We start from the raw sequence: 12,134 nt of genomic DNA, 5'->3' as shown, positions 1-12,134 counted from the left end.
ACCACTTGCAATCGTGTGGTAATACCACAGGACAGAGTGTAGCAAAACAAAAAGTTGATGGCTGGAATATTTTGAATTAATCATAACCACTGGCACAGCCCTGGGCAACCCTCCAGACCATCGTTTTTCAGTTTGCCAAGGGGGAAAACCATATGTAAATCAGGCTTGGTCATACCCCAAACGGGGCCAGTCCAGCATGAACTGCTAGGTTACATCCCTTCTGCACGAGACCACACGCATCCCCAGACATGTTTCAGCCTTGCTGGGCCTCACCCATGATGGAGAGCACGGCACCGTATAGCGCCTTCCTGCCATGGTGCCTTCTGGGGGGGCCTGAGAGTGGAGAGGAAGGAAGTGCGCTGAGATCGGGGTCCTCTGTGCTGACCACTGCACCTTGTTGACATGCATGACACGCTGGCCCCTTTCCTTAACGCTGTTGTGTATTTGTTTTCCACAGAGAGAGATGCACTCGCAAGAAGATCAGAGCCAGCTGAAACAGGTGATGCACGGGCAGCCACAGAGGTCACTAATTACCCAGATTCCAGCAGTCAGAGGGGGAGACACACAATACTTTAGCTGACAAAAGGGATGGAGAGCCGCTGCATAATTTATGGGCCCCTTGTCAGCAAAAAAGAAGAAGAGGAAAAAAAGCCCGAGGCGCCCTGAGCCGGTGTCTTGCGAGGCGCGTGGGGTAGGAGGTTGTTGCACGGCAGAGCGCAGCAGCCCCCGTTCTGGTGCGCCGTGTGGGCAGCGGACGCTGAGCCTGTCTGTGTGTGTGAGGGAGAGAGGCAGGCAGGCACGGCACGGGCATCCTCTGTGGGCAGCAGGCAGACTCCCGGATTGCACGCCGCTGCTTCCCCGCTGACGAACCAGCTCTGCCCACTCACCCCGGAGCAGCATGGCCCTGGTAGTCCACCTCAAGACCGTCACCGACCTGCGAGGCAAGGGCGACCGGATCGCCAAAGTGGCCTTCAGAGGTAGGCGCCGGCTCTCTGCCGCCGTGCGTGTGTGTGTGTGTCCATGCGTCTCCGCTCCGGTCTAGTGTGCCTGCGGACGTGGGGGTGGGCAGGAAAAGTTCGCAGCGGTGCTGGAGAGATGACACTCAATGCAACATCTCCGACACGCAGCTCTGCGCTGCATGGGCGGCCAGTGCGGGAGGATGGGGGCAGGCAGCGCTGGGCGCTGGGGCATGTGCTGTGCACAGTGTGTGTGTGTGTGTGTGCACCGTGTCGCACCTGTTGGGAAACGGCTCACCTTCTCTGTCATCAGCAGTGTAGGTCTCCCTGTCTGGCGGCATGGTGTCCCCTTTTATGGAGTGGCATGGCATCTTATGAGCGCTTGCCTGCGCTGGTGTGGCATGGCACGATACTGGATCGGTGGGATGGCACGTGCACTGTTAGCATGAGGGGAATGATATACTGTGGCATAGTGTCCGAATGGCATGTTGAAAACATAGACTGGCTTATTGTGATTGACAGCATGGATGGTATGTTATGGCCTGGGAAGCTAGAGTATGGCAGAGTGTGTGATGACATGTTATGGTATGCTATGGCATTGTTTGGTATGGTATGCTGATAGCATGGGACTGTTTAGTATGAGTGTCAGCACAGTATGCTATGTTATGGTATTGGATGAGATGACAATGTATGACAGTCAGTGATGGGGTGGCATGCTATGGCATTGCATGGTATGGGTTGCAGTGCATGGCATAGTCTGTGATAGGATGGCATGGTGTGGTATAGCATGGCATGGTATAGTATGGTATGGGATGGGATGGGATGATAGTGTATGGCATAGTCTGTGATAGATGGTATGACATGTTATAGCATGGTGTGGTGTGGGGTTACAGTGCATGGCATAGTCTGATAGGATGGCATACTATGGTATAGCATTGTAGGGTTTGTGGTTACAGTGCTTGGCATAATCTGTGATAGCATGGCATGCTATGCCATGCATGGCATGGTATAGTATGGTATGGGATGATAGTACATGGCATAGCCTGTGAGAGGGTGGCATGCTATAGAATGGCATGGTTTGGTATAGTATGGTTTGGGATGATAGCGCATGGCATAGTCTGTGATAGGATGGCATGCTATAGTATAGCATTTTATGGTATGGGGTTACAGTGCTTGGCATAATCTGTAATAGCATGGCATGCTATGCCATTGCATGTCATGGTATAGTATGGTATGGGATGATAGTACATGGCATAGCATGTGAGAGGGTGGCATGCTATAGCATGGCATGGTTTGGTATAGTATGGTTTGGGATGATAGCGCATGGCATAGTCTGTGATAGGATGGCATGCTATAGTATAGCATTTTATGGTATGGGGTTACAGTGCTTGGCATAATCTGTGATAGCATGGCATGCTATGCCATTGCATGTCATGGTATAGTATGGTATGGGATGATAGTACATGGCATAGCCTGTGAGAGGGTGGCATGCTATAGCATGGCATGGTTTGGTATAGTATGGTTTGGGATGATAGCGCATGGCATAGTCTGTGATAGCATGGCATGCTATAGTATAGCATTTTATGGTATGGGGTTACAGTGCTTGGCATAATCTGTGATAGCATGGCATGCTATGCCATTGCATGTCATGGTATAGTATGGTATGGGATGATAGTACATGGCATAGCCTGTGAGAGGGTGGCAGGCTATAGCATGGCATGGTTTGGTATAGTATGGTTTGGGATGATAGTACGTGGCATAGTCTGTGATAGGGTGGCATGCTATAGTATAGAATGGCTTGGTTTGGTATAGTATGGTTTGGGATGATAGCGCATGGCATAGTATGTGATGGGATGGCATGCTATGGTATAGCATTGTATGGTATGGGGTTACAGTGCATGGAATAGACTGTGATAGGATGGCATGGTCCCAAAAAAGCATGATCAAAATGCATATTATCCAGATCAATGCCCTGCACACTGCACTCACCATTTCCAAAAGAGAACACATTTCCAGAGCCAGAAGGCAAGCCCACTGGCTCCCTATTCAAGAAAGGATCATTTTCAGACTCGTCTCCATCACAAAGTCCTGTCTGGCATGGCTCCAACCTACCTGGCACAGAGAATTGTGAGAGCCAAAACACTGAAACCAGTGAGGTCCATGCACGAAAATCGCCTGGTGATTCCCATTTTTAAGCGGATCAAAGGGGGTGGCTCTAACTTTCTCGCAATAGCAGCAACGCCCTGGAACTCCCTCCCCCTGAAGACTCTTACTGGGCATGCCGCAAAGCCCTGAAAACCCTGCTGTTTCCTTAACCACTGACTTGCCCTCACTGGCCGGTCTGACGACATGGCACATTGTGTCCAACTCAGATGATCATTGCGTGTACTTTCTGTCAGTCTTTTCTTCCCTAAGCTCTCACCCGTGTCACTGGATGAAACAGCGCCTTGATTCCCCCGGGCTTAGGTGTTTTACAAATACAAAAATAAATAAATAAATGGTTTGGTATGGTATGGGATGATAGTGCATGGCATAGTCTGTGATAGGATGGCATGCCATGTTATAGCAAGTGTGGTATGGGGTTACAGTGCATGGCATAGTCTGTGACAGGATTGCATGGTGTGGTATAGTTTACTATGGTATGGGATGATGGGGCATGGCATAGTCTGTGATAGGATGGCATGGCGTGGTATAGTTTACTATGGTATGGGATGATGGGGCATGGCATAGTCTGTGATAGGGTGGCATGCCATGTTATAGCAGGTGTGGTATGGGGTTACAGTGCATGGCATAGTCTGTGACAGGATTGCATGGTGTGGTATAGTTTGGTATGGTATGGGATGATGGGGCATGGCATAGTCTGTGATAGGATGGCATGGCGTGGTATAGTTTACTATGGTATGGGATGATAATGCATGGCATGGTGTGTGATAGGATGGCATGGCGTGGTATAGTTTGGTATGGTATGGTATGATGGGGCATGGCATAGTCTGTGATAGGATGGCATGGTATAGTTTACTATGGTATGGGATGATAATGAATGGCATGGTGTGTGATAGGATGGTATCGTATAATATTTGTGACTGCATTATGGTAGCTCGTGGCATGCTATATTATGCAATACAATGTAATGCAATTGAATGGACATAGTGATCGCATGGTATGTTATGGTTTGGGATAAGTGATACCATGCTGTGGTATGGCAGGGTACAGTAAAGAATCGGAATGGGCAAGAATGGCCAAGGACCCATGAAAAGGTATGTCATGGCATCCGATAGTATGGTATGTTGATGGCGTAGTATGAGTGACTTCATGGTATGATATGGTATGGTATTGTATGATAGTGGATGGCATGGTTTTGTATAATAGCATTCCGTGGTATAGTAGGGGTGGGAGTGGCGTCATTGATGGTAGTTCCCGCTATGCTATGTTATGGAATGATATGTCACGGAGGAGAATGGAATGCTATGTTTTTTATTTCTTTATTGTGTATACAGTTTAGAAGAAACACATATAGTATGTTACCGTGTGGGATGAGTGGCCGCATAGAATGCTAGTATAAGGGATGGGGCGCAATGGGATTAATTGTTATGTTATTTATAACGCGCCTATAGAAAAGTGTTTCAAGGCGCAAGGGGAACAAGGGAGGACAAGACAAGCGATCTTACTAGGCCGAGCATCATTTAGATCGTGCAAGTGCTCAGACAAGAAGTGTAGGGGAGAGGCTACAGGGCGAAGTGCACCCAGAGCAGCAGGGCCCTGAGTTAAGTGCAAGGAAGGCTGGACTGCAAGGGGTATGACAGCCGGGTGGTAGTGCATGGTAGGCCAGGCGGCGGTGCAGGGGGACTGGGGAGGGGGGGGCGGTGGCGTCCTTTTAGCCTTAGGGAAGCACCAAGCAGCCAGTCGGCCGACAAAGTAGGAGAAAGGGTAGGCTGGCAGGGGAGAGGGAGTGAGAAAGAAGAGGGGAAAATGGAGGATGTGATGGGGATGGGTTCGGAAGCTAACAGTGCTAGCCTGCAGGGCTGTGGGTGGGATGGGTTTGTGAGAGATGCCATTTTATGGTATAGTCTTTACTTATGCTATATCATGTGTGTTATGTTGTGACCTGTGCCACTGCATTCCTAGTTAGCTTCTCTGTCTTGCTGCCATGTATGCGTGCATGTGCAATGCCAGTCTATGCTATAGTACATGCGTACATGCGTGCTGCAATACAGTACGCTGCTGTGTGTTACGCTCTTCTCACATTGCAATATATTCAGCTATGCTACGGCATGCTCCAGTGCATTACGCCTTGTACTACAGGAAGTGCTAAGCACTTCCTGTGCAATCATAGGCACCTACAGCAGGGACGTTGCTTAGGGGGGGCCAGAGGTCTTTCCTGCCACCCCTGGGGTCTCCCTTGCTACCCCATGTGGCTCTTGCTTTCTAGAGTGGCTGGCCTTCTTGTCCACAAGTGTAACACTTTGAGCAGTGACCCTAAATAAGAAAGACTAGGAATAACAAATAATGTGTCTTTCTAGAATTCTATACAATAATTGCTCGATTCATTTAAAGGTTTATTTCAGGCACACTTCAGGGGTGATTTAGTCTGTTCTTAAACATTTGAAATTCACAATGCAGACAAAATCCTCCAAAATGCATTCAGAGTAGAATATGTATTTGGCTTTTCGCAGGGTGCAGTTAAAGCATGTTTTTTTTCTGCCAATACATATGCTCATCTATTCTTGAATGAAATGTATATCACTTTACAGGGATATTGCAATGCTACGTGATGCCACTTCCTGTTTTGTGAAGGGGTAAAAGGTTGTGTTCCATCACTTTCCGTGATGTCATTTCGGGGTGGGGTCAACTGACATCACTCCCTGTAATGTCATCAGAGGTCAAGGGTCATGCGATGTGACTTCCGCTACCCCTGGTGAAAGGACGTCCCTGATCTATAGAGAGAGACTCTTCCTCTAGTAATGTACTATTTCTGCAGGTAGTGACATAGCTCCTCCTGAATAACTGCATTGCATGTCACATTGTCTATAGCACCGCCTGCCACCTGCCGGGGCTTCTATGTGGAACGGACACTTTGGCGCTACTAGATGTAACACACTAGAGGCGTGCCGGCTCCTCGGTTGATTGCTAACCCCACATTCACCGCCCTCCTCCCCCCTCATCTAGAGTGCTGCTCAAGGGAGAGAGCATGGAATGCCATGTGGGAGATGTCGCTTGCTTTTAGTGAGTGGGAGATGCGATGCAATCTCACTAAATCTGCACATTCTTAGTTGAGACTTTTTTTTTAGAAGTTTGGGGTCACATTTTGGGTTACAGAAGTACCATCATTAGAGGATCTCACCCATTGCAGAGACCTGCCCTTTCCTGCCACCACTCTTTGCTATCGGGTGATCAATTCCAATGCTTTCATTTGAAGTGAACCAAGACTACAGCTCCCAGAATGCATTAAGTGAAAGATCAATACTTAAAAATGAGTGCCCCAGTGACCTGGAGTCATCCTGTCACCCCAGCCAGAGGGCGCGTGGTCCTTGAGCAGGTATATGGGTGGGCGGGTCCTTGTTCTTGGGTGAGTATATGGGTGAGGGCATATAGTGAAATGAACGACTAGAAAATAATGAATAACATTTTCAATGAAACATAAACATTGAAAAAATACCAAAAATTAAAGGTAAGTATATGTGGGGGTGCAGTAAGGGGTTAAAACAGGTAGTGGGGTGGTTGGGGTGGGGTAAGAATCATAGGGAATCGGGGGCTTGGGGAGGCACTACAAATTAAAAAATAATAATTTGGTATTTTTTTGTTATTTATTTTTCGTTAAAAAAGTTTTTGTTATTTATTTTTTTCGTTAATAACACATGGAACCATGGGTGAGTGGTCCTTGGTCTTGGGTGGGTATATGAGTAGGTGATCCTTGGTCCTGTGTGTGTATATGGGTGGGTGGTCCTTGGTCTTCGCCGGCTACATGGGTGGGTGGTCTTCGGTCTTCATGGGTATGTGGTGGGTGGTCCTTGGTCTTGGGCGGGTATATGGGGGGGTAGTCCTTGGTCTTGGGCGGGTATATGGGTGGGTGATCCTTTGTCCTGGGCGGGTATATGGATGGGTGATCCTTGCTCTTGGGCCGGTATATGGGTGGGTGGTCCTTGGTCTTGGGTGGGTACATGGGTGGGTGGTCCTTGGTCTTCATGGGTATATGGGTGGCCCTTGGTCTTGGGTGGGTATATGGGTGGGTGGTCCTTGGTCTTGGGTGGGTATATGGGTGGGTGATCCTTCATCTTGGGCCGGTATATGTGTGAGTGGTCCTTGGTCCTGGGCGGGTGTATGGGTGGGTGGTACTTGGTCTTGGGTGGGTATATGGGTGGGTGATCCTTGATCTTGGGCCGGTATATAGGTGGGTGGTTTTTGGTCTTGGGCGGGTATATGGGTGGGTGATCCTTGGTCCCGGCGTGTATATGGGTGGGTGATCCCTGACCTTGGGCCGGTATATGGGTGGGTGGTCTTTGTTCTTGGGCGGGTATATGGGTGGTCAATGGTCTTGGGTGGGTATATGGGTGGGTGGTCGTTGGTCTTGGCTGGGTACATGGGTGGGTGGTCCTTGGTCTTGGGCGGGTATATGGGTGGCTGGTCCTTGGTCCTGGGCGGGTATATGGATGGGTGATCATTGGTCTTGGGCGTGTATATGGGTGGGTGGTCCTTGATCTTGGGTGTGTATATGAGTGGGTGGTCCTTGGTCCCGGGCGGGTATATGGGTGGGTGATCCTTGATCTTGATCCGGTATATGGGTGGGTGGTCCTTGGTCCTGGGCGGGTGTATGGGTGGGTGATCCTTGATCTTGGGCCGGTATATGGGTGGGTGGTCTTTGATCTTGGGCGGGTATATGGGTGGGAAATTTATTGTGGGGAAGGTATTTTCACCATTGCACCATTCTCCGCAATTATATATGCAACTCATTACGCATTTTCCGATGCAATAAAATTCTGGTGGTAATTCTGTTACTGCCACTTTTCTTGGCAGTAGCTGAATTACCATCGGTTTTACAGCACCGCCGAATTCCAAAATTAAAGGTGCAGTGGGGGTGTACTACCAGCATGTTGTTGTTGGAGGTAAAACATCTTCTTTAGCTACAAAAATCTTTAGAGGTTCTACGGCAGAATTACCGCTTGCGGTAAAGCTGCAAAAATCCCATGGAGTCCTATGAACTACAAAAATGGGAACACCAATTTACCCTCACGCACAATCTTAGCACAAATCTGCAGGACGCAGTGGTGGAAACAGTAAGTGATTTTGGCGGTAATTCAAGTGGACTTACCGCCCAAAACATGATGGGGCCCAATGTTTTTTTTAAAATCAATGTGACCAACAGTGCGGATAAATCACGCCGAAAAAGCAAGCGTAAAATGCGAGCCATCTCGATGTTGGGCTACGTTGACTATATACCATGTAAGCCTGAGGAGAGTTGTAGCCCGACACCCCTAGGGTGGCAAGTGTGGCAGGCCCCTGGTGTAGGGTCTGTGCTGTAGCATCATGTAGGGTGGTGCCCAGACTGGGTGAGTCCTGTGCACAGTTGTGAACACTTTCCCAACATCGACAGTGAGGAGGGGTGGAGCAGATCCAAAGCAATCCTGGAAAGGCGTGGCTTAGAATAGTCCCCAGTAGCTGAGTGGTACACTCCTGCAGGAAACCCACCTGACCTTAGCTCCGCCTCATCTGAACATTCATTGTATATCTAGGCTGAGGGAATGGACCTGCCCACCAGTCACCCTCTCTTCTAACTTCCGAGATATTGCTGAACTCCCGCCTCCTCAGACAGGGATGATGTAATGCCATGTAAGTGGTCTTGTATAGCGCCTGTCTGCCAACACTGGTGGCCACTACTGTGGAAGCGCTTGTCTGCACCCTCTCATTCAAGACCTGCAGAGCCCAAGTGAGGGCAAGGAGACCGAGAGTGCCATGCGCAGTACCCCATAGTAATGTTAACGACATTTTATAGCGCTTTGTGCCAGAGTAGTCCAGCTTCTAAGTGCTGTAGTATTGTTATTATTATCTGTTGTTTGTTCTGTCTTTGTTTTTCGTGCGTCCCGAGGCCGATGGGCATGTGGGGCGTTAAAGAAATGACAATTAAATAAATAAATATTATTACTCAAATGAATGGAAGGCAATGCATTAAACTCTAAAGGATGAAGGGCTGAGTTAGCCCGGGTTTTGCAATTGCGACATGTTAGGCTGGCCTCAGTGTGTGGACACTGAGAACAGGCAGCGTGAGACACGGCCACACACAATGTCAAATGGGAATTGGGAAAAGTAACACACACATTGCAATCCCTGGAGAGGATAACTTCTATGGTCTAGGGAGCATAGCATTGGGCAGCCCGGATAGGACTTGACCAAGTCTCTTGCAGTAACATTGAGGAAATGCCGACAGATATAGGTCAGCCTGCCCGGCCAGTCCTGGAAGGCGAGGTACTGGAAGGGATGTGAAGGAAGGAAGTGCTTGTCAGCGAAAGGGATGTGGGCACTGTGCTGACCTCCTCTACGTGCGATTGGGCTTTCTACGGGAGGGAGCTGTAGTTCAGGAAGGAACCCAAGGCCCTGCCAGTCAGGGCTAACTGGGCTCATTTAGAACGGGCTACTCTTCGTGTATACCACCCCTGTACTATGGGATATCCAAGCTACTATAACCTGTAACCTCCTGTCGCATCGACCTCTGTTGACCTAAATGATGGGTATGGTGCTCCACCGCTTCCCAGCAAGACTCCCTCTATACAAATCCAAATACAGGGTACATTTACCTGAGAGAATTGAAGCAGCGATGGCTGATGCTTCTTAAACTCCATCTACCCACCACCACCCCTTTATCCATGAACATATTTAAAGAGGTTGGGTCTCAATATGACCTAATCACATTTGATCGAATTTATTTGACCTTTTTCTCGTTTTAAAATGCGGGGTGAGGGGAATGTACCTCACGCAACCTCCCCTACATCCCCTCAACCTAATCTATACACTTACCCACCCCCATACATATATATAATTAAATTTGACCCAAAAAAATGTCAAAAACATTTGATGATCAAATGTTTTAGGTCAAATGTTTTTAGGTCAATTATGCCAATACCTTTAGAGATCCTCGTTACCTCTTACCCTGGTTTGCAACTTTTTGTCAGTTTTTGGTTAGTCTCACTGCAACATTTCACATTTTGGAGAGGCGGGTTGAAGCAAATCTGTAGGAGCTGCAATAGTCGAGCCATAAACGATAAAGCGCTGCTTGGCAGATTCCTCAAATGATCCAACTGTGAAGCCATTCAGAGGGGCATCCCACAGACAGCACACCTGGGAGCCCGCCTCTAGGTTTGACAATCAAAATGATGTACTCCCCTTCCAGTAGCCACAGCTGGAAGTCTAACACGAGTGATTATAGGGCATTCGTGAGACAACGAGTTGACATATATTAGAACTTAAAGCATCAGTATTTACAACATGGAGTGATCTTAGAAATTTGAAAATGTACCCTTTTCCAGAGTTGTGTAGCACGTGACATAAGGTGCACATGTTCAGTTTCTTAAGTTGCCTCGTGCAGATCCAGTGTGCATGATGTGGGTACCTCATGCAGATCCAGCGTGCATGATGTGGGTAGAGTCTGGCGGCTGGAACCACAGGTGTAAGAAAGCCCGAAGACAAGACTGTGGCCAAGCCTTTATATGACTACTAAGGAATAGAAATATCGCCTTCCAATCATAATTCCTTCCCACTCTCCCCCTCCCTTCCTTATCTATGTCTTAGCTCTTGCACTATCTGAAATGTCTTCAGGTCAAATATGATAGTCACTTCTTTTGTTCCTCCCCTCCATTTCTGCACCCCTCTCCCTCACCTTTTGTTTTTCTATGGCTCTACCAGAAATGACGTCAGGCCTAATAGGGTAGTCGCCAGTCTCTTTCCATTTCCTTCCCACTCTCCCCCTCCCTTCCTTATCTATATCTTAGCTCTTGCACTATCTGAAATGTCGTCAGGCTGAGTACAATAGTTTATTGGTTTAATGCAATGGTTTCAAAAGATATTATTAGAAACACTGTTTAGTATACAAACTAATTGTTGGTCTGGTTTTCCAGACATTGGAAAGTGTGCAGGGGACGTGAGTTCCTTAATTGGGAACTTATCTTGTTTTTTACAATAGTTAATTTCACATCCTTACTGTTCATGGCCTGTAAGAATGTCATTGTATTTTCCCTTCGTTCCCTCCCTTGCCTTGAAGTGCTTTGAAACACTTAGTGTATAGGCGCTATATAAATAAACGATCATATCATATCAATTACAGCTATGGTGCTAACGGTAAAAATAAGTGATATTTGAATTTCTGTGCTTTTTTAAAATACTACTTGATCAGAAGCTGAAATTGTATGGAATATTTACAGAATAAGGGACATTGAACTCACTATGTGGTAATGGCCAATGTTGGTAAAGCACCTCAGTCTAAACATATAACAAATATCAATTCTCGCTGCGGCCCGGTGGGGCGTTGTAGCAAATCAGGAAGCTCAGAACACCGGCTGTATTGACTGGTTCTGCGTTCTTGCTTTCGGATAGGTAAATTAGGATCCCAGGTCTAACTTTTGATGTTTGCTGAGCTCTGTGCCATTGTCTCGGATTTAGGGTTTGGCAAACGATTCCACCCGAATGCGGAAAGGGCGGCAATTGCTGGTGGTTCCGTGACACCTCTGGCACGGAATGTAGTTGCTTTTCTGCCTGGAAAACCTCTCGAAACGCCTATTCTGCTCACCACACCCATTCTGCAGTTTGAGTGAAAAATTTTACCCAATCTGATAAGCTGAAACACTTCAGTCAATAACGAGCCATAATGCCCTGTAGCCTTCCCACCCAGATGCGATACAGACTGAAGTGTTGGGGTGGCCCAGTGTTTGTGGCACAGTAACTTGGGGCCTGATTCATCGAATATTCGCCTGGTTCAAAGTGAATTTGCACTGCTGAAAAGTGACTTTGCACTGCCGACACAAACCCTGATTCATGGAAGCGCGCAAAGTGTGTTTTTGCCGTGCAAAGTCTGGGCAAATATTCCATGAATCAGGCCCTTGGTATTTTTTTGCACTGTATCCCATATGTATTTTTTTAGCAAACAATTATCCAAACCAGCACATCTTTGCAACAAATACACCATGGATTCTTGAA

The 12,134-nt window shown here is 47.7% G+C and overlaps 1 protein-coding gene across 7 annotated transcripts in view; it reads left to right on the top strand.

Annotated features, from left to right (window-relative positions):
- The first annotated feature begins 396 nt into the window (after positions 1-396).
- Positions 397-12,134, top strand: part of OTOF (otoferlin) — a 1,702,209-nt gene continuing 1,690,471 nt past the window's right edge. For 2 of the 7 annotated variants that reach the window (XM_069605602.1, XM_069605603.1), the window contains exon 1: positions 401-977. In XM_069605602.1, coding sequence (XP_069461703.1) covers positions 899-977 — 79 coding nt within the window. In that variant the 5' untranslated portion in view covers positions 401-898. Of the gene's footprint in view, positions 978-12,134 lie in introns of all 7 variants that reach the window. The other 5 variants (XM_069605609.1, XM_069605608.1, XM_069605607.1 and 2 more) reach the window with 4 other exon arrangements.

The sequence above is a fragment of the Ambystoma mexicanum genome, chromosome 4p (assembly GCF_040938575.1).
Source record: "Ambystoma mexicanum isolate Mex_15411 chromosome 4p, UKY_AmexF1_1, whole genome shotgun sequence".
NCBI lineage: Eukaryota > Metazoa > Chordata > Amphibia > Caudata > Ambystomatidae > Ambystoma > Ambystoma mexicanum.
This window is presented reverse-complemented; position numbering and strand designations above follow the sequence as displayed.